Source organism: Lutjanus erythropterus, chromosome 4, assembly GCF_056507025.1.
Source record: "Lutjanus erythropterus isolate fLutEry1 chromosome 4, fLutEry1.hap2, whole genome shotgun sequence".
NCBI lineage: Eukaryota > Metazoa > Chordata > Actinopteri > Lutjaniformes > Lutjanidae > Lutjanus > Lutjanus erythropterus.
Genome location: NC_139320.1, coordinates 43178372 through 43203895, shown reverse-complemented (window position 1 = coordinate 43203895; position 25524 = coordinate 43178372). Strand labels below are relative to the sequence as shown.

Sequence of the window (25524 nt, the reverse complement as noted above, 5' to 3'; positions counted from 1 at the left end):
TCCCCTTATTAATCTAATTTTGCTTCTTGCGAAATTCCACACCCATAAATTTACGAAAAGTATTTATGGAAAAAAAACACAAGGTGTTGCAAGTTTTTGTTTTTGTTTCGTCTTTCTTGCTTCTACTTTATTTCTTTTGTGATAAACGTGTTGCATTCACTTGAGAAAAAAAAATGCTGTTTCGCTGAATTAACAAGAGTTCTTCACGTAAAAAAAAAAAAAACTCTTTTTTTGTTTGCATGAAAAAATATTTAATTAAGTCAGACAAACAGAGTTAATTAATTCAGAAAGTTGCTTTTGATGTGACGTTGCTTTGGCACTGTATATTTTGACAGTTTAAAGCAAATGAAAAAAACAAAAACAAAGGAAGGAAGAAATGAACAGAAGATCACAGTAACCCGTCCTGTATAACGGTTTTCCTGCGAACCCGGAAGTGTGTTGGAGTGAGTCCTCTCGCTCCGGCTGGTTGTGTCATCACTCTCTGTCTCTGCCTCTTCTAAACTCTGCTGGGCATCATTGCGCGTCAAAACATTGCGTCTCTGCAGGACTTGCCAGGGCCAGAGAGGAGAGGAGGAAATTTGCCTGGGAAGGAATGCGAAAGGGGCTTTAGGATTGGCACTGCCACGAGGAAAACGAGGAGGTGCGACATTTTCTAGGCTACGTGGAGATCCGTTTTTTCTTCCCCTCAAAGGTAAAATGATTTCCTCTGCGTTATTTTCCAACTATGGTGCATTTGTTGTTACGCACTGTTATTGTATCTCTCTATACAGCTCATTCCTACGTCGATATGGTCACGTACAGCCTACCCAACACTTTTTTAACCGAGACAACTTTTGATATACACCGCAGGTACGAATAATGTAATTTGACACCACTAATAAGACAAGTTTATGATTTAGTGTTGAACACGAAGTGTTTTCCCTGGACGGATGTTGTCTTCGTGGATGGGATGCTGAGCTCCACTCTGCAGTGGTTATTATTAGGACACATGCTGTTTGTGGTGGTGTGGTGGCGGTCCTCCTGCACGTATGCGCCATCATCCCTGTGCGTGTGCGCGCATGGCCGTGATGGTGCACGTCAGCGGTGATCAATGCGGGTTATCGTGTAACGCGCTCATGTGATTATAAACTCTGACGACATTCACCTGATTGTCATCGATCTGTCAAAGTCACTGCAGATGTTAAAGCTCTTCAGAGCGGGTGGCGCGCGCGTGTGTTTGTGTGTGTGTTTGTGTGTGTGTGTGTGTGTGTGTGTGTGTGTGTGTGTGTGTGTGTGTGTGTGTGTTTCAGCATTGCTGAGCTGAGGCATCCCCGCCATCTGTGCTCCGTGTGGTGGCTGAAGTTTTGCCCCAGATGAAGTGCGCCACTGCCTGTGACCTGATTCATACCAATAATCACACACACACTGGAAACGTGCTTCTAAATCACTGGACCTCCAAGCGTCTGTGAAAAGTTCAGGTTCATTCATTTAAATTATAATGATATTAAAAAGTTAAGTTTTATTTATTTTACAAAATGCTTCAGTGAGTGCAAGGTGATATATTGTTATTTTAAAAATCTATTTCTAAGAAAACTAGTATAAAGTCCACATCACCATGTGCATAAAATCTGAGTTAAATAATTACTTTTTTATTAGAGCTGTGTTTTAGCAACAATCTGGCAATGCAATATGTATCAGGATACAGAGGTTACAGTTCAGTATATTGTGACACTTTAAGCAAAGTGATATTTTGCTATTTTTCTATCCAATTTTAGGAAAACTTTCATAACACACAGAACACACCAACATATACATAAAATCTGAGTTAAAAGTTTATTTTTTGCAGTCAGAACAGTGATGATAGATAACAACACTACTATCTGGCAGCACAAAACATAACATCGTGATACTCAAGTGTATCAATATATTCTTATACCCCTATTTAAATCTAAAATATTTCAGAGGTTATGTTCTAATCTATCAATCTCTTAATGAATATATACATAAACAACCCTCCCACCAGTCAGGCAGCGTCACCCACATGTCACAGATGTGTAAATCAGCTGTTTCTCCTCTCTGTCTTGACCAAATACTCTTAATATTGTCTATATTTCTCTTGAGTTGCTCTTTCACATAACTAGGGCTGCAACTAACAATTATTTTCATCATTGGTTATGTTGTTGTTTGCTCTGTAAAATGTCAGAAAATTGCGAAAAATGTCGATCAGCGTTTCCCAAAGCCCAAGATGACATCTTCAATGTCTTTTTTTTGTCCACAACCTGAAGATATTCAGTTTACTGGGATAGAGGAGTAAAGACACCAGAAAATATTGACATTGAAAAAGTTGGAATCAGGTCATTTTTACTCTTTTCTTTAAAAAAAAATTGACTCAAACCGGCAAACTGATTGATTATCATAATACTTGGTGAGTAATTTAATAGTTGGCAAGTAACTGATAAATAATTACAGCTCTACACATAACAAAGTAGAAGTGTCAGGAAAAGGCTACGTCAAAATATTCCAAGGCACCTACATCTTATATGTTGTTCTTGGCTGAGAAAAAGATGAGAACTTCTAAAGCCTTCATGTTTTTATTTATTGATGTGTTGAGGCTCTGCTGTCACTCATACAAGTCAGTGACAGTCAGGCCAACAGCTGGAAATGCTGCATTTACCCCCAAAACATCGACTAAATCAGTGGCTCGCATCTCTTCCCTTAAGGGACTCCTTTTCTATCACCGAGTAAACGACCCCTGACTCAGTGACATTTTTTTTTCAGATATTTCATGTTATATTTAATGTATTGCAATGACAGTACAGAACGACTGATAAACTGTACAGTTAACACAAATAGTGAACACAATAACTGCAGGTAGTTTGTGTTAAGCAAGCAGCTCGGAGGACGAGCAGATTGTTTCCTGTGAATATTGCATTAGAGATGAGTTTTCCTGATATTTTTAGGAACTTTTTATACAATTTTCTGTCCCTCTACTGTACGTTTTTATGTTTCAACAACTATACGAAGCACAAATTGACAAATTGAGTGTTTGTCCATTGTTCCATTAGCTTTATGGTTGTTTGACATTATGTTTTTCTAATGCAGGATGAAGCTGTTTAGGAAAGAATGAAGGCTCTCTCTCTTCACCGTGCTCTTATCCTCTGAGATTTTTTTTATGTTTATATGTTAAATTATAATCTAAACTTTAAAAATAATAATTTATTTCAGTTTTCTTCACAGAAATTAATGAAATGCTGATATGCAGGCCTACTATATATTTTTAAAAAAGTTTTCTTTAAGCAAAATCAATGTCTCATGACCCCCCCTGAAGTTTTGGTGAACCATCGTGGGGGTCGGGACCCCCAGGTTGGGAACCAGTGTACTAAATAAAGTCCATGTGAGTCCATCAGACGCAGTTTGCACAAAATAAAGTTTATGAACAGACACTTTAATCAAGTCACAACCTTTGCACTCTTTGCTGTCCGTTTTCATTGCAGAGCATACATGCAGATAGTTATTGATCATGTGAGGAGGAGTCAATACGCAGGGATCGAAGATGTTCAGGCCTTGAAAGGTGATCCTTCACAGGCAGGACTTGTATACATAAACAAAAGTTGTGTACAATGTGTTATGCCTGCAGTTTCACAGCTCTGAGTGTCTTTAACACATCACCCACTTTGTTTTTTTGTTTTTTCTTACACATAATATGACACTTTAACTGTTAGTCATCTGATAACCACACACAGAAATGCATTATGAAAGTATATGTGAACGGGAATTGAGAATATATATGTTAAAACCACAACAAACAAACAAGATATTGAGCGTATGAAGAGTGTTTGCCTCAGGCTTTTACAAGACTTGTTAAGGAAGTAAGTACTCAAACGCACCACTTTTGTTTTGCTCCCAAAAGTAAAAAGTCTAAGATTTCTTCTGTACACACAAAAGGTGAATTTCTGTCCAAATTTACCCCCAACTTTGTCACTTTTTTGCCAAGATGATCCATCCACCTGGCAGGTGTGGCATGAAGAGATGCTGATTAAACAGCATGTATTGCACAGGTGTGCAGTGGACTGGGTTTCTAGTTGAAAATTTCAACTGGAATGCTCCAGATTTCTGCCTCGGAGAGTAAGAGGAACCTCACTAACCCCGACCTCGAAGTCACCAAGATGACTGCACAGCAACAGTAGTGAAAGCTGCCTATCAGCACTCATTAAATCAGTCGCAATATACTGTTTAATGTGTTATTATCAGGCACAAAAAGTTTTTTTCTAACTTCTTGTGCTGGAACATGGTCAACTTAGGCGGGACCTTGTTCCCATCTCCGATTGGAGATTGGACAGTCAATGTAAACGGAAAGCGCCATGATGTTTCATGCACAGATATACACCCAGACTGGGATCATCGTTTTGGAATTTTTACCACCAGGTCCTTGTAAAAGTGGATTTGGTATTGAAAGTCCTCACATTCAGGAACTAGGGTTGAAGTCAAGGTATCTGTACTGGTACCAGTATGAAACAATTTTGAACGATACCCGACCCTAGGTGTGCCTTCAACTGGTCACAACAAAAGACCACTCTAAAATGTGCGGTTTTATCTTGAAAAGAGACATTTATTAGGCACTGAACTATGGCAATTTCACATAGGGCTACAGGTACCACATCACTTCCCAGGAAGACAAAGTCATGATGCACCCTGCTCTGCCTCTGATTGGCTTAACCTGATATTCTTACCCAGACCCTGACCAACACAGCCAACAAAGGCAACAAAAACAGCCATCAAAAATGCTGTTTAATCAGCATCTCTGTATGCCACAGCTTTCAGGTGGATGGATCATCTTGACAAAGGAGAAGAGCTACTAACACAGATCTTTAACAAACATGTAAACAAAATTTGACAGAAATAAAGTTTTTGTGTGCACCGAGGAAGTCTGAGATCTTTTATGTCAACTCACGAAAAAATGAGAACGAAAACAAAAATGTTGCATTTACATGTCTGCTGAATATATAAGTTCCAGATCCACCTAAAAACAAGCTGCTTCCTCTCTGTAGAGGACAAAACAGAGGCAGACAGAAGAAAATTAGAAGATCAAACATAGCAACAGTAACCAGACACACACACACACACACACACACACACACACACACACACCTGGGATGCAGAGCATCGCCTCATCAGTGAGATTTGATACGGTGGGGGTGGGGGGGGGGGGGTGGAGGAGAGGGTGATGTCATGCTGCTGTATGCTGCTGGTCTCGCTATAAGACTGAATGGAGCACGGCATGAAAGTACATGAAGTACAGAAATCGTGTTGGTGCAGCTCGTGGGCAGTGTAACATACACACACACACACACACACACTCTGCTCATTCAGCGCTGAGGGGACACACACACACTGCTGCTTCTTCTTCCCTCTTTCTTCTTCTGCTCATTTCTCTAAGTCCCTGTCCCTGTCTGACTCTCATCTCTCCTCCTCCTCCTCCTCCTTGTGTTTCTTCCTCCCCTCTGTCTCTCTCCTGCTCTCGATCATTGTCAGCAGCAGCATCAGCAGCGGCAGCATCAGTGCGTTACATAACAAAGGTTTTTTTGTTGGGATACAAGGGCCCTTTTGGCTGCTGAGACTCGTGGCACGTAGCCTTTTGTGATGACACCCAGAAATGACCAGAATGGACAGCTCGGTGACCTCAAACGACCCGCGGCAGAACTGATGAATGGACAGAGTGACAGCAGACAAAATAAATATACAAACATGCTGAGAGGCACAGAGACGGACGAAGACAAACTGATAAAAGGAGGACAAACAGTGAAGACACACACTGAGGTTACGCAGACACTCTTGTTGTAAGAATATTTTCTTGCTGTGATCAGTTCCTCCAGTCATCTGATCATTTATGCAATTTGTTTTTCTGTCAAAGAGGTTTTTTATAGTGCAGAGCAGGACGGATTGACTCTTTGCGTCAGCGTTTTACAGCTTGTCAGCGTCCTCGTTCCCACAAACAATGTCGCTTTGCAAAATGATGTCTACCCACGGAGATGAGTGTCGTCCTCTTCTTGGAAACTAATTGTTGTGAAATGTCAAACGGCGTCATAGTTCAGCCTCCAAGAGGTCCAGGACAGTTTCATGTGTTTAATGTGGTTCTAAAAGCTGTACCTGCTTTTTCTTCTACTTAATGTTCGCTCACCTTTGTGTCTTCAGTTACTTGTCTCCTTTTTTCAGTGTTGTGAGTCAATTGCAAGAAAATGTGCGTTAAATAAAACAAACAAAAAAAAGCTTTAAATAATGGTAACATGGAGGCCTTGGTGTTAAACAGTGCAGGCTTCAACTGTAACCATGGCTTTATAGCCTCTGGCCACAGAAAATGACTCTGGCCACCAAATATTCCATGTAGGTGGCCCCCTATGGCCACCAAGCTTTATCCCCATATTAACACATTGTAGTTCCACAAATATCCAGAATCCTTTGCATCCGTAGTTGAACAAATTACAAAAACAGCGAACAGTACTCCTTACCAGCTAGCTAGCGATGTGTCAGAGCTACTAAAGTTTGAGTTTACTAAGCTCACTCAAACTGCTAATGTCGGCCCTCACAGAGGAACCAGAAATACAAAGAGTATAATACTACTAAATACTATACTATACTAAATACTACATTTAAAAGGTAATGTACCGTGGTGTTCACCTTTAGTTTCCTCAACTCACCAAGACGTCTAGCTCGTTTTTCGAGTGTCACAGTTAAGGAGGGTTCTGTTAAGTTGAATTAACTTGCCTTTTTTTTAAATTTGTTTTTACAAAAGTTTACATTTGGCCACCAAAAATGTATACTGCCCACAAAATTTGCAAATTATTAGCCCATGGGCCAAATTAGGGTCGTCACAATACCAGAATTTTGAACTTTAATACAAGACTAGTATAAAGATGATACTCAATACCATTTTTTACACTGTGGCACAAAGAAAAATAGTCCTAAGTACACAAAATAGGATTGTTTTTTTTCTTTTATTAACAACCTGCACACAATGCTGGTACAGAAAAACTCACTGTCTGGTTTTGGTGCCAAAAGTCAAATTTCAGGCAGGACAATTAAGTCTGAACTGAACTGAACTGAGTCCTTGAATGAGCACTTGGATCTTTTGTTTGGTTTGTTTTTTTTTATAGCTTTTGTACTTTTGGGACCATCAAATGTTAGTATTAATCAATGTTTAAACACATTAGCATCCATCCCTGCACTGTTACGAATATCATTGCCAAATCAGTCAACTGAATGCCTGCAAAATAAAGCCGTAACATCTTTAGTGCTGCAACTGACAGTTATTTTTTATTATCAGTTGATTATTTTCTCGGTTGTACATGTCAGAAAAGACTGACCAAACGCTTGTCATGAGCTCCTAGAGTCTTAAAATGTCTTGTTTTGCTGCACCAACCAACCGAACCTCAAAGATATTGAGTTTACAAAGATTAAAAACCAGCAAATATTCATACATGTTACAGAGGAATTATTGCTTGGCCATTTTGTTTGAAAAAATCCATAAAAAAAAACTAAAATAGTTTGTCATACAGTGACTATACTGCTGGGTATTTTTCAGCACACGAGCCAGAGTTTATCAGTGTTCATCAGACTGACATGCAGCAGCACTGTGTTGTTATGACTGTGATGAAGTGATTCTTCAGAGATAATACACAGAGAGGACTCCCCATGGATTATATATGAGCCGTGAGAGGATATGTAACACGTGCGATACTATAATCCAGGCCTGCAGTTGAAAGTCTGTCCATTAAGGACATGTTAGTAGCGTGATGCACCGTACGCCGACATGCATTGCAGTTCAGCGTGAGTGTTTCTCTACAGCTGATAGTGAACTCCGATCTCGCCTCTCAGAGCTGTAATAGACATATTCTTGTTCATACATCACGTTTATGTTTTAGCTGCTGCTTTTATCCTGAGTGACTTGTGGCAAATGCAGCAGTCGAGGCTTAGACGAAGAAGCTTAAATTTAATGTAATTAAATTTGAAGCTTAAGTTTTAAGCTTACATTCCCAGATTACCTACAGTACCCAAGACTAATTACTGAGCTGTAATCAGGCAGCTTTGTGCAAATTTAAGAGATTTCCTTGATTAACTGTGGTCTGTAATATGTCCTATATACTGCTTGTTTTGTCTGACCAACAGTCTAAAACTCAAATCACATCTGCAACTAACGATTATCTTCATTATTGATTTATCAGACAGTTATTTTCACCACTAATCAATTAATTGTTTTCCGAAATTTGGGGGAAAAAAAATGCTCATCATGAATTCCCAGAACCCAAGTCTTCAAATTGCTTCTTTGCTCCAACTAACAATCTGAAATCCAAAGTCTCTTCATTTACTGTCAGAAATGACAAAGAAGAACAGCAAATCTTCACATGTAAGATGCTGGAACCAGCAAAAAAAATAAAAAATAACTGAAACAGTTAATTGATTATCCAAATAGTTGGTAATTTATTGTTATTTTTTTGATTCGCTGATCGATTAATCGACTTATCGTAGCAACTCAAACTCACATATATTTACTTTTATAGAGGCCTAAGAGAATGAGCAAATATTAGCGTTTAAAATGCCGAAACTAAAACAAAATTATTGGCATTTATGCTTTAAAATGACTTTTTATTTTCTGTTGTTTGATTAATCCATTTATAACTTAACAATTCAAGTCAAAGTTCCCATGAAACATCTTGCGGAGTGGAGGTCGGCTCCCACCAGGCTGAGTCAAACTGAGCTAACAACAGTTAGCAGTTAGCTTACTTATTTTAGCAACAAGTTAAGCTGTGTTTCCATCAGGAGACTCCGTTAACAACCTCAGTACTGTATTCCCTGCCAGTCTGTGTTTGTCTAAAAACTGTTCGTGTGCACTGGAGGCTTCTGTTGTCCGCTAACGGCAGGTAACAGCCAACTGTTACGGTTAGCAACGAGCAGCTAAAGCCATCTGTCTATCGGGAAACTGTGTAATTAAACAACCAGGAGTTGAAGCCGAGAAGCTGGAGGACGTCAGAGAGAAACCAGAAAATATTTCCTCTATAAACAATGATCCAGTTTCACCCAAATCAGTAAATAAGTTGTTAAGTTGTGTTTTTGTGCAGTGAGGTTGCAGACACACTGCAGTCCGCTCCGGTGAACAGATGTATTCTCCTCCCATGATCCCCTGTGTCATAAGTGCAAAACAGTTTCGCTGGACCCAAATTTAAAGTATGTCCCTGAGAGCAGGATGAGTCATCAACACTTTTGAATCATTTTTCAAGAAAAAATCATCTCTGAAATTCCACACAAATACCTGAGAATATTTATAAAATGATTTTTTGTCATTGTTGGGCCAGACGCTGGTGTCGAGGTGAGGTGTAGTGCAATACCAATGTGATGAACACTAAATCGATTTTGACCTAATGGGAGCTTTAAAGCTGAGGTAGGCAGTTTATTTTTGGTGTAATTGGGCAGAAGTTACATAATTACCTTAAAGCAGAATATAATTCAAAGGTCCGAGAGAAATCTAGACTTCTGCTCCTCCTCTCAGTTCTGGTTTCAGGCTCTCCTGTGAGACTTTCACCAGTCACAGGTCGGTAACACAGTTGATCCTTGGGTGTCGTTCCCAAAACCTCAGTATTTGAGGACCTGGGAAAGAGACTCAACAGTAACCAGTCTTTCTCCAGAACTGATTGCTGCTCCTTTAAGCTTTCGTAAATTCCACCTATAAAAGAATCAAGTGGCGGATGTGTTAGGTGAGCAAGTTGTCGGTATGTCAGGTCAGGACTCAAATCTCGGTTGAGGTGGCGCCACATAAACTTCTTCCTTGTCCTCAGTCCTGAAATGACCGAGAGGATAAAACACGCTTTGGGTTAAACGTCAGTCTGTGTGTGTGTCAGGGGTCAATTCTGACAACTGTACTGAGCGTGTCTTTGTGCCCCAATCCCACGCCGCTGGCACCGAGTCAGAGGAGAGAAAACAAGGGCACGTCTCACTGCCTTATTTATTTATATCCCCCAGTCCTTCCCATCAGCACTGGAGCCTTTATCAGCCTCCGTCCAGCACTAAAAACAATCATAATGCAGAGCAGTAAAGTAAAGAGGCCTCTGTCTCCCTGTCTGTTGTTTGTCCTGAACTCACAGAGGCCTCCTGCTCCCATTCAGTATTTTATTAGTTTTTCCAGATGGTTCAGTGAAGACAGACAGGAAGGAGAGCAGACAGACAGAAAGGGACAGCATTCTGTGAAGGTGATGAAACGACCCATAAAACCCAAGTTTCTAAAGTTATTACAGAATCTTATAGAGTCATCAGCCCATAAACGGTGGAAATCATAGATTTTATTTAGTTAGAAAGGTCATGTTTTAGATTAGAATAGAAGCTGAAATCGGCAGAGAGACAATAAAATATCTTGTTGTAGTGAGGCTTCTCAACAACTGGGGAGTAAAACTAGATTAGATTTTGTGCTACAGTGGTGAAACCACAATTAAAGTTGCATTAAGCAATAAAAACACAGACTATGAGTGCACCACAGAATCCCCCGAGCCATGTAGCGTCTCCTGTACAGTTAGTCAAAACATACTCCTGTCCTCCTGGCCCCGAGCCGCGGGGATGCGTTCCCAGGCCGGCTCGCTAATCTTCTCAGTCACCAGGGCACACCAGCAAAAGTATTTTAAGGGCTCGGTCTATTTGGATATCATGGAGCGAGCAGAGCACGATCCTCACAGTTGTGCTAGGCTAAGCAGATTATCTCTGCAGCCTCATAGACTTAAACACAAAGTGTGAGCTAGCTCTGCTGCCTGCGCGCTACGACTGCAGTGGAGTGGAGTCGGTGCAGAACGGTTAGACCACAGGTTAATGGACACGGCTGCAATGAACGGTTGCTTTCATTATCAGTTAGCTGCTATATATTCTCTCAATTAATTGATTCTTTGTTTGGTCCAAGATGATGTTTGAAACTGTCTGACCAGCAGCCTAAAACCCAAATGTATTCAGCTTACGGTGACAGAAAACAGAGGAAAGCAACAAATCATCATATTTGAGAAGCTGGAAACAGAAAATGTTGCTCAAAAAGGGAAAAAAAAGCAACTGTTCACCCCATAGTACGTATTTTCCCCCTGGACTGTAAATGCCTTTGATCAATCTAGAGTTATTTTGACCAATCTAGATTTATTTTGGTGTGAGTTGCTGAGTTTTGGCTGTATAGAGACGTCTGCCTTCTCTCACATATAATGGAACTAGACTGCACATTTGAAAAACTCAACAACACTGTCTCTTTCCAGAAATCATGACCCGATTACTCAAAATAATGAGTCACAGAGTGTGAGCAGTTTGATGTAGGAACTACATTCTTTCTACTGTAGAAAGAAATTAGTTCCTACATGAAAGCGCAAAAAGCCAAGTGCCATTCTGGTTCCATTAGATTGTAGAGAAGGCAGACATCTCTACGGCTGAAATTACAAAACTCAGCAACTCACACCACGACTATCTAGATGGATAAAGAGCGCTACAGGTAAGAGGATAAACATATTTTTATGTTGGTGTGAACTGTCCCTTTAAAGCCATGCTAGCATCTCTGTGAGCCTGTATACAGCTGTGCTTTCAGCTGCATGCTAATGTCAGCATGCTAAAATGTGCATAACCAAAATGGTGACATGCTGTTGTGAAGCAGGTATAATGTCCACGTTTAACACCTCAATTAAGTGAGTTAGCATTTGCTAATTTGCACTAAAGACTGGGTACAGCTGAGGCTGATGGGAATTATATAGTTGGTTTTTTAGGTCGTAATCAAACACCTACAAATACCTGCATTGGACAGTACAGATGGTCATGGTTGACGGAGGCACTAGAGGAGGAGCTCAGTTAGATTCATACATATACTTACTTAATTTCCCAGGGGAAAACTGAATGTCACGATACACATAGGACAGACAACAGGTACGACTAGTAGAAAAATAAAGATGATAGAGAGTAAGTATTACTGAGACTGTTCTTGTATATGTTAGTGGTTTTCCGTACAATAAGTTTATATGAATTCATCCAGTAGTTGTTGATGTATTTTAGTCTGGACCAAAGGGTTCGACTGACCAACAAGCCAGCAGTCTCTTTTGTACAGGTTTGTTACTAGTCTGACTAAAAATTACTTTAAACTAAGAAATCAGCAAAATAGCGAGCGATTTTATTTTTTCTGTCCCTGCTTCACCAACAAGGACTCATTTTTGTCCTCTTGGTATCTGTGTTTCTGTGTGATAGAAGCCTGTGTCTGTATCGTGTTTGAATCTCGCCTCCTAAAGTAGAATTTCTTCAGCGTTTTCAGCTTGAACCTAAAATGTGAAATTTAGTGAGTGAGTCTCCGTGATAATGCAAGTCTCGTCACATAATGGCTTTTTGAGGTTTTGAGGGTCTCACAGACGTGAGCAGGTTGGAGAGCAGACTGTAATCTCATCAGCAATTATACACCTGTGGCTCCGTTTGCAGCTGTTACATGGCCTCGTAACCCTTAGCTGTTCTTTTATCCTCCCTGTGCTCAGGTGTTCGCCTCCCAACCCACCGCCCACCACGGCCCTCACCTGTGTGTTGCGGTGCTTCCCTTGTGAGCCGACCTGGGCTGGCAGTCCCTTCTTGCACCGCCCGCCAACTCCGCCCATGGTCAGAATGACGCGCTCCAAGACCTTTCAGGCGTACCTGCCGAGCTGCCACCGAACCTACAGCTGCATCCACTGCCGAGCTCACCTGGCCAACCACGACGAGCTCATCTCCAAGGTAACGTGACTCATCATACAACAGTGGTTGCCCCTGGAAACCACTAGCAAAGGACTTACATTGCCGCTAATTGTTACAGACAGAAAAATAAACCAAACTTGCACCAAACCTTTAAACTAGTTTAAAATTAAGAAAGAGTACAGTACAAAAACTTAAATTGTGATCCAGCATTAACTTTAAACTGACACTTGAGAGGGTTTAATTTTTAAAATAACAGCCTTTTTAGATAGATTGAGAAAAAATAATCAAGTTCCTTTTTAGCTAGCTAGCAAATAACACGAAGAGTGTCTTTTTTAGCTAGCTAGTAAACAAAGTAATATTTTGTTAACTTTTTAGCTAGCAAGCAAACAGTGTAACTTATTTTTTTCCTCACATAACTTTTGCTTACTTGTTAGCTAGCAAGCAAACAAATGAACATTTTGTTAACTTTTAGCTAGCTATTAAACAACGTAACCTTTTTCTTTTTAGCAAGGTACCAACCAGAGTAATATTTTGTGAACTTTTTAGCTAGTTAGCAAATAATGTTACGTTTTGTGGAGGACTACAAAGCAGTTGTAACGGTGTTCCCCACTCTTAAAAGACAACACTCAAAAATATTGTCTTTTTATTATTTATTTGAATTTGGTTATGTAATCTCCATATTGATTAAGTATCTAGTAAGTGCTGAGAATTAATTGTGCAACAGAACTCTGCTGAATTTTAAATCTGGATTTACTCATTTCTCATTTTGCTAAACACTGATTAGAATTTCTTTTAGATTAAATTAATCTTTGTTGGTGCGACCCACCAGTCTTAACCCAACAGTTTTGTTTTATCACAAGTAATGTTCTACTTTAGAAAGAGGAAATTTACTTACTAGTCTTTGTATTTTTCAAATTACAGTTAATATTACAGAATATAATTTACCAGCAATTAAAAGGACAAGTGTTGAAGATGAAAAAGGAGAGAGAACGGATGAAGAATGATAAAAATAAAAACACCTGTATGTCTGTGTCGGTCGCTAGCACACTGTTACTCGTGGATGGATTATGTTATAAGCTGGTTAGTGAATTGGATTATGAAGGCACTATCACTTTTTCCATGTGCGATTATGAAAACACTCCTCACCTGTGTACAAAGGCCTTCTGCCGGCTGTAACACAGCTGCACTGCATAAATCTGTTTAATGTGTCTTTTCAATAGCTGCGTCTGTGTTGTGCCAAATAAAGGCCTGCAAGAAAATAAAGCTACTTACGCGTTAGTCAGCCATGATGTTATCAGCAGCATATGGAGCTGTTACTGGGAGACTGTGAACCATTTAAGAGCATATATTAAAATAGATTTTCTCTACAGCTTTTAAAATAAGACCTTCTATTAAAGTAAAGGCTCGTCTCAAACCAGCATGTGGGCGTTTTTATAAAGAAACCAAACCAGGGATCTTATTTGACTGCAGCATCATGGCAATATAATAGAATGCTTGTAAATTAAAAAAAAATATATTGCAGGTGAATGTAGAATACATTTCTCCTTGTTATGTAAAAGCGATCTTTTTCATTTTCTTTTAAGCACAATGTTGTAGCAGTGTAAAAGACTGTACAGTTATCATTATTTGACAGATTGTTTACACATCAATCGGTGAGGTAGACAGAACATAAAACTCATGTTAGAAATAAGGGTGAGAATCTTTTGGCGCCTCACAATTACTGATACATCAAAAAATTCAAGCTTTTAATCCAGGGAGTCGTGGTTGGATTGTATCCATCTTTCAACATTACTGTGACACACATGTTTATTTCACCATTCAGTTGGTTCAACCATGAAGAATGGACAGTTTGATCTTACAAATTTGTTACAGGTGAACATCATGTCGAGAACTCGGTTTTCTCTCCATTGATTCATAACGTTTGAAGAGATAATCGATTCCTCCACCCCAAATTAGAAAACAAGGGCACAAACCAAGAGAGAAAACAAGGAAAGAAAAGAAGTATAAAATAAATAAACAGATATACGCCTACTGTTGTTGCATGTCTGTGTAATTTAATTAGAGTTACTAGACTGCAGGAAAAGGGGAGATTCTTGCCTTCCAGCCTTTTCATCTTTGTCTCATCTTGTCTCTGCAGTCGTTCCAGGGCAGCCAAGGCAGAGCCTACCTGTTCAACTCAGTGTGAGTATACCTCTAAAAATCATTTAGTGACACTTTCTATGAAGACCATAAGCTTTTGAAACCTATAATGCTTTATAATGCATTATAAACATATTTAAAATGCATTACATTGTGCTTCTAGAAATGTATATAGTACTTAACTTACTTAACTTATAACACATTATAACAAATGACTAATAAGGTCAGGTATAATACTTCATAACTGCTGGTAGCTCACTGACTTTTTTTGGACAAGGATCATGGTGTATTGCCACAGTTGTATAACTACTTTATAATGCATCGTAATCACTGACATAATGTCATGTAATCATGTATTGAAACTATGTTTTTTGGTGAAATATTACATTTGTGAAAAGTAAATGTCCATTACTCAGTGGTCCATCATCAAAAAGATGTGTCAAAGTGGAGCATTTCTATTATGACCCGTTAAACCAATAAATTAATTTTGGAACATTTTGTTTGTTGTTATTGCCTTTTTTCCCACTTTAATTAATGCTCCCAATTTCCCTGGATATCAAACTGAATTGCCAACTTGTTACACCATTAACTTAGTGGGCAGATTAAATGGTCTGGACCCAGTCAAGACAAATGACCACATAGAGTAACTTATATAGCACATTATAATGCAAAATAAAATGGTTATAATGTATTACATCCATGAGAAGTGTAATACAATATGATCCTTGCCAGAAAATATCACAAACAGATACTATGACACCTTTTAAGCCAGTGTAAAATGTGTTATGATTATTGTTATAAAGCAGTATGAACAGTTATGCGTGCTTTTAGCTATAATTATATATTGCTATAAGCACAGTATAATAATTATAAGTATGTTTATAATTATAGACCTGGGCTTCAGAGAAAGTGTTTCCAGTCTTTTAACCCACCTGTTTGTAAATGGCTTTGCAGCTGATGTTATGTCTGAGGAAAAACCGTCCTGCTGCGACAGGAGACAGGTGTTCTAACATGCTCAGGTGTTAATGTGTGTTGTTCCACGCAGCAGTTGTGTTGTTTTTGGAGGCCTGGCGTAGTCGGAGCCAGCCTGTGCCTCGGAGCGCCGTCATTATCAGCTGAATTGGGTGTGAAAATTAGGCTGTTTGAATCTATGCTCCGTGGCCTGGTGCCCTATCAGTATGCGCTGTGTGAGTGGGTGTGAGGCGGTGACTCACTCCCGGCACATCATACCGTACACGCAGCTGAGCCACTTGCACAATACTAATTTTTTAATGTTTGTCTCTGCATCTCTGCTCGTGTCCGTCTCTCAGGGTGAACGTCGGGTGTGGCCCAGCAGAGGAGAGAGTTCTGCTCACAGGCCTGCACGCTGTAGCAGATATCTACTGTGAGAACTGCAAGACGACCCTGGGCTGGAAATACGTAAGTGTCCTTGGCTGATTTGATGCACAGCACCGCTAACTGCTTCCAAAGTTAGGGGATGATAAACTGGGAGGTTGTTATTATAGCGTACCCTAATTTTATTTGCACCCTAATTATATTTGGACCTCCTCCTCTCTCAGGGTCAGTGCAGTGGTACAGCTGTGGGCTGAATTAAGCATGAGTCAGATTTTTCCGATCACATGGAGCCAAGAGGGAGAAGTTTATCTTTTTTGACTTGTGATGAGCTTAAATGTTTTTGGCCCTCACTGTGCAAAGGCACACCTTTACAACTTTATTCTCTGATTTGAGTGAAAGTGGATTGATGTCCTCTGGCTGCTCAGCTTCAACCTGATGAACTAATGTAGCTAATCATAACTGTTAGCTGTTGTTAGCAGGCAGCAAAATCAGGCTCACCAGCCTCCCTGCAAGCATGGTGGGTCACAGAGCTGAGCACAGCCTCCAACACCAAGGTCGTTTACAGAATTTCCTCATTGAAAGCTAGCTTTACTTTTTGCTAAAGTCATTTAGCTAACCACTAACTACCATTAGCTTGGACTCTAGGGAAGGCTGGGAACCAAACCCTGCCAGAATTCCCTGTCATCAAACTGGCCTCAGTTGGTCTCTGTGGTTGTTTTGGTCCTGGTCTGGTTAGGTTCAGTGGGAGCTCTCAGTCTGAGAAGAATCAGCTAAAAGGACTGCTCTCCGCAGACAGGCTAACTTTAGCAGTTAGCTGCATGGTGGGAGCATATTAAGTGCTATTGACTACTTTGAATGCATGTCAGTGTCCAGGTCCTCCCCAGCTGCCTGTTTTTACAGGAAACATGTAAGCAGTAAGCACTTTGCCAGCTGTTTCATGACAATGTTAAAGGTAGAATATGCAAGATTGTCTGCTGCTTTTTGTAAACATAACATTCAAAGTTGGACTCTCCTCCCAGACATAGAGAGTTAAAGTCCGCCTCCAGTCATGTTTTAAACAATATAAAATGCTCCACAAGAAGAAATAAATTTTGCCAAATAAGTTCAAAAACCTTCTTAAAATAGCTTACATATAGTTCTACACCTTGTCTTAATTTAGTTTTCAATGGTTCATGACTATGCAGATAGTCCTCACCTTCTCCACTCCTCACACACACACATCCTAAACCTCACCCCTACCCATAACTAGCTACATCTGACTTCTCCTTTGGACTGTGCATCGCTGCTAATGATATGAATAGTGCGACCGCCTTGATTTAACAGGATTGGTTTGTTTGGTTTATGATATCATATATCCAGCACTACTGAATCTGTTTTTTTGAGGCTGCCCTTGCTCACTGAACTTTCAAAGCAAGAAATGCTCAGACATGGTGTTTACTGCTTATTTCGCTTCTCATATGTCTGTAACACATAGAAAACACCACATGGACATGTTAACAAGGTTAAAAATGTGATTTTCTGATTTTCACTGGAGGGGGCTTTTATTAAGAGAGGGACTGGTGTTAGCAAGAATAAAGCAGTGAATCAGAAAATAAAATATTATTTCCTGATTGTTTTGCAGTGGTTACGTTCCAAAGCACAAATAAGCACACCACTCCACAATGCCAGATTTTGTATGAATGCAGCCAGAGCGATCCTCAGTGAGCTCTGTTTGTGTGTGTGTGTGTGTGTGTGTGTGTGTGTGTGTGTGTGTGTGTGTGTGTGTGTGTGTGTATGTGTTTGTGTGTGTGTGTGTGTGTGTGTGTGTGTGTGTGACTCTCTGTGTAGCTCACACTGACAGAGAGCCGAGGAAAAAAGGTGGAAAGTGCAAGGTAACCATTGGTCGCAATGTGCTTATAGACTCCTGACCTCAAAACCTGCATCCTGAACACAGCAAAATAGTGATTACATAAGAAAATATACAGGCAGAAGGCAGGGTCTGTAGAGGGTCACAAGTAATCATTGATAGGGATTATTTTATATAAGTTAATACATTGTTGTTTTTTTATGGAAAATCCTGCATAGTATGTCTTTAATAATGTCTTTAATAATGTTGAGTAAACATACACAAACTGTTAGAGCTATATATATATAGTCAAAGTGTCTGTGAAGCTGTGATATAGCATGTCAAAATACACATGTAGGATCTGTTTAGTACAGATGGTATTTTAGGGCCCATGTCAGGGTGAACTAAACAGGATCCAGCCATGTTAGCTGTCCTCATATATCAACAGAGCCGAGCATGTGCAGCTGTCACTGGTGAACCCTGTCAGCACGGAGGTGAGAGTTTACACTATAGGGCACGTGACTGTATCCTAAAGGGGTTAACGCGCACACACACACACACACACACACACACACACACACACACACACACACACACAGTATCCTTGTTGTTTGACTTCCGAGAAAGTTCCACTGACCTGCACTCTTTGCCTAACCTCTAACACGTGTCCAACCCTAAACCCGATTTTTTAACCTTCCAGCCCAAAAATAAACTGTTTTCCTTACGACACCCAGTGAACACCTGGTAAACCAGCTTCATAAGTAAAAACACTTTTCTCAGTACTTTCTATTCCCGTCAGCACCCCACAAGGCAGAGGGGTTACATGCATGCACAAGCACACAGACACTAGATAGGACTTAATGGAGGGCTGCCATGAATATCGTTTGCAACAGTATTGGTTTTCTGCAGTCATCAAAAGTTCTATTGAGAGGCTTGACCTACTGCACTTCTAAACCGAGAAATCTGAGAACCTGCCTGTGCTGCTTTGAACCAAAATAGCCAAAGACAAAACAAGGTACAGACGCTCCGCAGTGAAAGAACATTTGTATCAGTCTACTCTGCGACACTGTTTTTAAGTGATTGAGTGGCTTTTGAACAAGAACACAAGGCTGTTAATGCACTTGGACAGGAAGCAGAAGTTTTGTCATTTTGTGTCATTTTTTTATGGCATTATTCAGCAACTCGGCTGGAAAAGGAAAAAATCAAACAAGAGCTGTGTGGAAATGACTTTTTAAGCTTGGGTTTATTGCTTGCTGCTATCGTTGTCAGTTAACGGGGCCAGAAATATCCAAATTTGGGGATGTGGGAGGTGGAACTGGAAAAAAAAACTGAGTTGGGATTAGAAAGCAGCAGCCACCGCAGTTGAGCGTGATCACATGACTGCCATGAGAGACATCTGTTAATTAAGAACAGATTCACTCCTAACACGCTCCTGTTTAGACCGTTAGATCTTTTAGTGGGAAAAAATAAAAATAACCAGAAACACATATTAAAAGAAGGAAAATTAGCTATTGAGAAAAAAATTCTAGAAGAGTCTGCAGCTGCACTAACAGCTCTGTGACACTGTACTTTGAGCTAAATGCTAATGTTATCATCCTGAAATGTTCATAATGGCAATGCTAACACTCTGATGCTAAGCAGGTATAATATTTGTCATTTTTATTTGTGTAGCACCAAACCATAACAGAAGCTTTCTCAAAGCACTTTTCATATTGAGCAGGTCCAGACTGTACTATTTAAAAGATTATTTACACAGACCCAGTAGTTCCCACCAAGAGCAAGCATCAAGGTCACAGTGGCAAGGAAAAACTTCTTTTTAAAAGCAAGAAACCTCGAGCAGAAGTAGTATCTGTGGTGGTAGTTTAGTGTGTTAGCATGCTAACATTTGCTCATTGGAACTAAACACGAAGTACACATAACTGAGCCCATTGTTCTGATGGCCCATTATTCCAAAATCCCAACAGTCCGAAAAATGTCCCACTTGACCGAAGGCTGATTTGCCTGTTAACCTGAAAACAAATGCCCTCTGCCTTGAAGGCCCATTGTTGCAAAAGTACACTCTAACTCGTACCGAAGTTTTTTGCCCTTAGTGTATTTTGACGTGCAAATGTCAGGTGACTTTCGTAAGGGGACCTTTGTTGTCATGGTAACAATAGTAAACACTTGGTTAACATTGTGAAACGGTCGCTCGTTTGTTTAGGTTAAGGCATGAAAAAATATTTGGTTGGGTTTAGGAAAAGACTGGTTTGGGTTAAAATAAGTATGTTAATCATGTTTGTTTTTGGAATGATGGACTGTTGGACAAGTGAACATTTGGTCCAACGGGACTTTTTTCAGACTAGTGGGGTTTGGGGAATAATGCACCTTCAGAACAATGGCATGGCATCACTGAGTCGAATCTGAGACTGATCTTTTAATTTTTATAAACTCATGGTTCTCTGATTGGATTTACAGTAGCATGGGTATTTCATGGGTAATTCACTGTAGGCTTTCTTGGATTTAAAGCAACGTGTGATTGGCCCATTAACTCAGCAGCGACAACCCATACAGTTTGTCTTGTGGTGAAGTCGAGCACGGAGTTGGCAGTTCATCGTGCCAAGATGAACCAAATCGCTTGAAAGTCTGGCTATAGTATTCGCCTGTGGTGTCTGATCAAAATAAATGTCTAAGATGTGCAAGGATTATTTCAGGAATGCTTCCATTCACATGATCGTTATCAAATGAAGTAGAAAATAAACGTATCAAATGAAGTATTGGAGTCACTTTAACGGTAGTGATACTGGTACGAGTATTGTAATTTTTTAAACAATACCCAGCCCTAGTTGACAGTATGTCAGTAAGTTACGCTGATGACTGTTGGAGTCACATTTTTTTAACAATTGACATTTTTAAAGTCAACATGTGTATGTCAAGGAAAAACTAATAAATAAAGGGTGACAATTAATAATTATGGTGTCAGTTCATGTATTTACTTAATATACCAACATTAAGTGGAGCTAATAAGCTTCTGTGTAGCTCAGACTTTCTTTTCTGGCATTTCCTATGAACCCCATTCATACTTTCCTGAGGAATTTTGGATTACACTCCTAACTAATGCATGTTACAGCCTGCTAAATTAGGGCAGACTCTACATCTGTGTTGGCTTTTGCCAAACCTGTGGCTTTTTGGCTTTTAGCAGTTTATTAGTGGATAGAGACACATTGCTGCCAGTGTTAGGTATTACAATCCAGTCTGGTCAGTGTTTTTGGTTCTGCTGGATCCTCTGCAGTGTTCAGTGACTGATGGTTATATAACCAGCTTCCAAAGAGCCAGTAGCAGAGACAGGCCGGGATTGAGTCAAGGATTTTCATTTGCAGCTGACAAGGCTGTCGTGAGCAGGGTTTCTGTGCAACCTGTGTCTTACTGTTTGTCAAAGATATAAACATGCTCTTATTCTCTGTCCATCTCTCATGTGAATTAAACCCTGTCTCTGTGTCTCTCCTGTCCTCTGCCACACCCTCCAGGAACATGCCTTTGAGAGCAGTCAGAAGTATAAAGAGGGCAAGTTCATCATCGAGCTGGCCCACATGATCAAGGACAACGGCTGGGACTGAGAGATGAGCAGCCGGGACACGACCGCAGCAGCAGAGGGGAGGGGGAGGGGGGTTGGATGGATGGACAAATGGATGGATGGGAGGGAGGGAGGGAGTGGGGGGGGGGGTCGTGTGTGGTGGGTGAGTGTGCAACTTTGGTTTGGCTGATTTACCATTAACCTCTGTAACTCTCTGCCCATCCCTCCCTACCACGCCACTTGATGTACACACACACAAACACACACACACACACACACACACACACACACACACACACACACATCAAGGTCCTAGACATCCCAGCTTGACAGAGAGACAGACTAGGCAGGCTTGTACGCAGCTAGCAGGACTAGGTGACTGGCCAGCAAGACGAGATGTCTCATTTTCACACTTTTTTTTTGACTGAAAAATGATCCAGTAGCTCCTAAAAAAAGTGGCAACACTTCCTCTATACCTAGTAGGATGCATCTTCATTGTGTTAAGTATCCCCCCCCCATAATGTCAAAACCAGTTGCTAACAGGTCATTCAGTGGAAATTTAGGCAGAAGGAGGCCAGTTGGACTGGCCTGGTGGGGTTCATTGGCCTTGGTTGAAGAACTGAGGGGCATTCGCTCTGTCTGAATGAGATGACCTAAGATGATTATAGCAAATCCAGCTGATCAGGGCCATGCCAGCTGGGCCAGTGATGAGGCCTGGAGCTGAGGCTTGGCACGGAGGCCTGAGCACATGGGTGTTGGTTTGTGGCGGAGGGCATGCAGGGGGAGGAGGATGTGGGTGCAAGGATTGCCACCCACCAGGCCGCTTACTTAACACGGTGGGCAGAGGGGAAGATCCTGATCCACTTATGCAGCGGCTTTGATGGCTTCTGGCTGGGATCCACTCCATGTCTTGCGAGCGATGCAGCTCAGAGTGGGCAGGGTGGGCCGAGAGTGAAAGAGATACGGACAGACAGCCACCGGCTTGTCCTAAAACCCTTGCAGGAATTTGCCCTCGCAGCAGCAAAGCAGCCCACCCCTCTGCGTTTTATTCATCCTTCGATACAAACGAATCGTGTAAAGTGATCTGCTGATCCGTCCCATGTATGTATGGTGTCGGCGGACGCGTCGCCGGGTCCAACCTTTGTTACTTTGGCTGGATAGCATTACACAACATAAGCGTGTCTCAGGTGAACAACTTTGGCTGGGATTCCCATAGGTTTGCGAGCACTGTAAGCATCTTTCCGCTGCTTGTAGGTCGATGAGCAAAGGTGACGAGGCTCTGTGGGCTTGGTCGGGCTGGGGTTGGCGGGGGGCAGCTGGTGATCAGTCTGACACAAACACAACTCCCTAAACTGGCAAACTAAAGGCCAACGCATGACTGGTTTCATGGGCCAAGGGAAAATGCAAATAGTAAAAAAAATGAACAGAAAAAGTAAATTATTACTTTTACTGAAGTAACGAGGTATATACATGACCACAGAGGTGTGTACTGTCGATGCACACGTATAAAAGGTAATATCTATCACTCTTAGGCTCTCTTTCAGTCTGGGATGACTGCTGTTTAACTGCTGTTACACTGATTTTCACTAACTGGCCAAAACAAAAATCTACTGGGCAATATTATGAAGCAATGTACTTGATAGACCTACTTACTTATTCTTTTACACATTATCTTCTTAGGTTTTGCCCCAGTTTTAAATCATTTCCTTACCTCAGTTACATTACTAAATATCCCTCATGCATCATGGGCCCTCCTGTAATGACACCTGGGTAATATTTGAGGTAACATTAATGGGAAAGCATTGCTCAGGGTACATTGATGCTAACTTTTCTTTGCTAAGGCCAGGATCTTACTCAATTAATGTGCTGGATGTGTCATTCTCGGATGGAAATGTGTTATTTTCAAATGAGAGAATCCATTACAGCCACCTCCATCCTGTGGAAATGCAACATTAACGCATGCATGAAGTAAAACAAGTGTTCAGACCAGTTTTGTGCCTGGTCCTCATCACGTTTTTGTGACACGAACATTTTGTGTGTATTAGGGTTGCAATGAGACCTTGTGCTGTAATACAACATCTTATCAGTTTCGTCACAGCACAAAAGCACTGCAGATGACATGTGATCCTGGTTTAGAAAAGTAAAAGTTGTTGCCCTGTTGCCCTTGCCCAAATAATTTCCTGTTGTTGCGAAAATTGCTCAAGACGTTGCCCTGTATATGTGCTTTTATCATGTCACGGCCATTTTGAAACAAAAACGAGGCTTGGATGGATCTACCATGCTAACGTTTTAGTCATAGCATCCAGTTAAATCTAAGTTAGCTATCTCTTTATGTCAACAACACATTTAACTCATGTGACCTTTGAAATCCACTGTTCGGTGGATTTCTCAGGATACAGAGCTAGCCAGCTAACATGCTACCACTAGGTAGCTAGCTAATGTTACACTCTGGAATAACGGCAGTCACAACCCACTGGATTTCAGGATTGACAGGAAAACAGTTGAAGGTCTTATGGTGCGTTCCATTTACCTTGGAGGTTGGAAATCGGAGCTGGGAATGAGTTGAACACATTCCAGTACCACAAGTGGGAAAAAACTTTTTTGTGCTTGATAACAACGCTTTCCACTGTATTTTGCGCATGCAAAGACTGTAGCAACATGTCCACAGACAGTACTGTTTGGACGACCGATTTAATGAGCCACAAGTGCTAATAAACAGCTTTCATTACTGCGCAGAGCAGCCATACTGGATTTTGAGGTCAGGATTGGTGAGGTTCCTCCAACTTTCTGGGTTGGAAATCTGATGTCAGGGGTGTTCCAGTTGAAATTTCAAACTTGGAAATCGGAATTTCTGACAGCACTCCTTCTTGTACGACTTGCACCCAGGGACTCAGCAGTAAGACAACATATTTGGATGTAAATATATCTTTCTGGTGTTGTGCCCAAGGACAACACACCCAAGCCTCGTTTTCAAATCAAGATGGCGACACGTGTGCATACGGTGAATGGCAAGTCCTGCTGGATACTCTCCAGTTACAACCAAACCTAAACAGATAACTCTGTTCAGTAACACTCAGCAGCTGATTGCTCAGTTAGAGGCTGCGACATTAAACCCAGCACAACCAAAGAACCCACCCATGAACAATAAATTGACCAAACAAAAATCTCATTTTGCTTGGGCAAACAAGGGGGTGTGTATAGCTGAAAGCCAAGGTTGTGGATAGCCTTTCTCTGTGATTATATATAATGCATTATGATTTTGTAAACAAAAGATCTTAATATATGAATATATTCTATTTACTGTATTCACCATGAGGATTACCATTCATGTCAACCTCTGTGTTACAGACTGTAAATAGTGTTAATGTATTGTGTTTTATCTATGATCCATACGATGATGAATGAATATGATTTAGGTCATGTCATGCTTTCTCTCTGGTATCCCACATTGGCTGTACGATACTACTTTTTTACTGAAAATGTTTCAATTTTAATGTCTTTTGTAAAGGAGGATGCTGATGTTGACTATATATCATTGGATCTTCATCTAATAAAATGCACCTTGATATCTGTATGGAGAGTATATTATTTGTTTCTTCTTATGTAACATTAAACCTTGATATTGGGGGTAATGTACTCTAAAAGGGCACTGCAATGATGTAACATTGCAGCTTAGTTAAGTTGCAACTCACAAGAGACAGACTTCTGAAAAGAATTGTTAAAATTGATACAACAGAACTGAGATACTTTTGACATGACTTTTGGTCTGCAGTATGACTTAAGCTGCAAAATACCTGGATCCTACATTTTCGGTTGAGCCTAGAAGGGAACCCCAGACCCGTGAAAGATTTTGTGAGAGTGATCATTAACCTGAACCATGAGCTCTCTCCAGGTGTTTTTTGTCCGTAAACCTACCCAGATCTTAACGATAGCACTGTCGTATAAAAACAGTGAGTGTACAACATGCACAAAGAAGAAACAATGC

At 40.6% G+C, this 25524-nt stretch overlaps 1 protein-coding gene across 1 annotated transcript; it reads left to right on the top strand.

The window, feature by feature from the left end:
- The first annotated feature begins 499 nt into the window (after window positions 1-499).
- On the top strand, window positions 500-25113 carry ypel2b (yippee-like 2b). Its single transcript, XM_084718079.1, has 5 exons — window positions 500-691; window positions 12498-12729; window positions 14828-14871; window positions 16140-16248; window positions 21493-25113. Exons 2-5 carry the CDS (start codon window positions 12613-12615, stop codon window positions 21580-21582), a joined length of 360 nt encoding a protein of 119 aa, XP_084574205.1. The 5' UTR covers window positions 500-691; window positions 12498-12612; the 3' UTR covers window positions 21583-25113.
- Window positions 25114-25524: the final 411 nt, after the last annotated feature.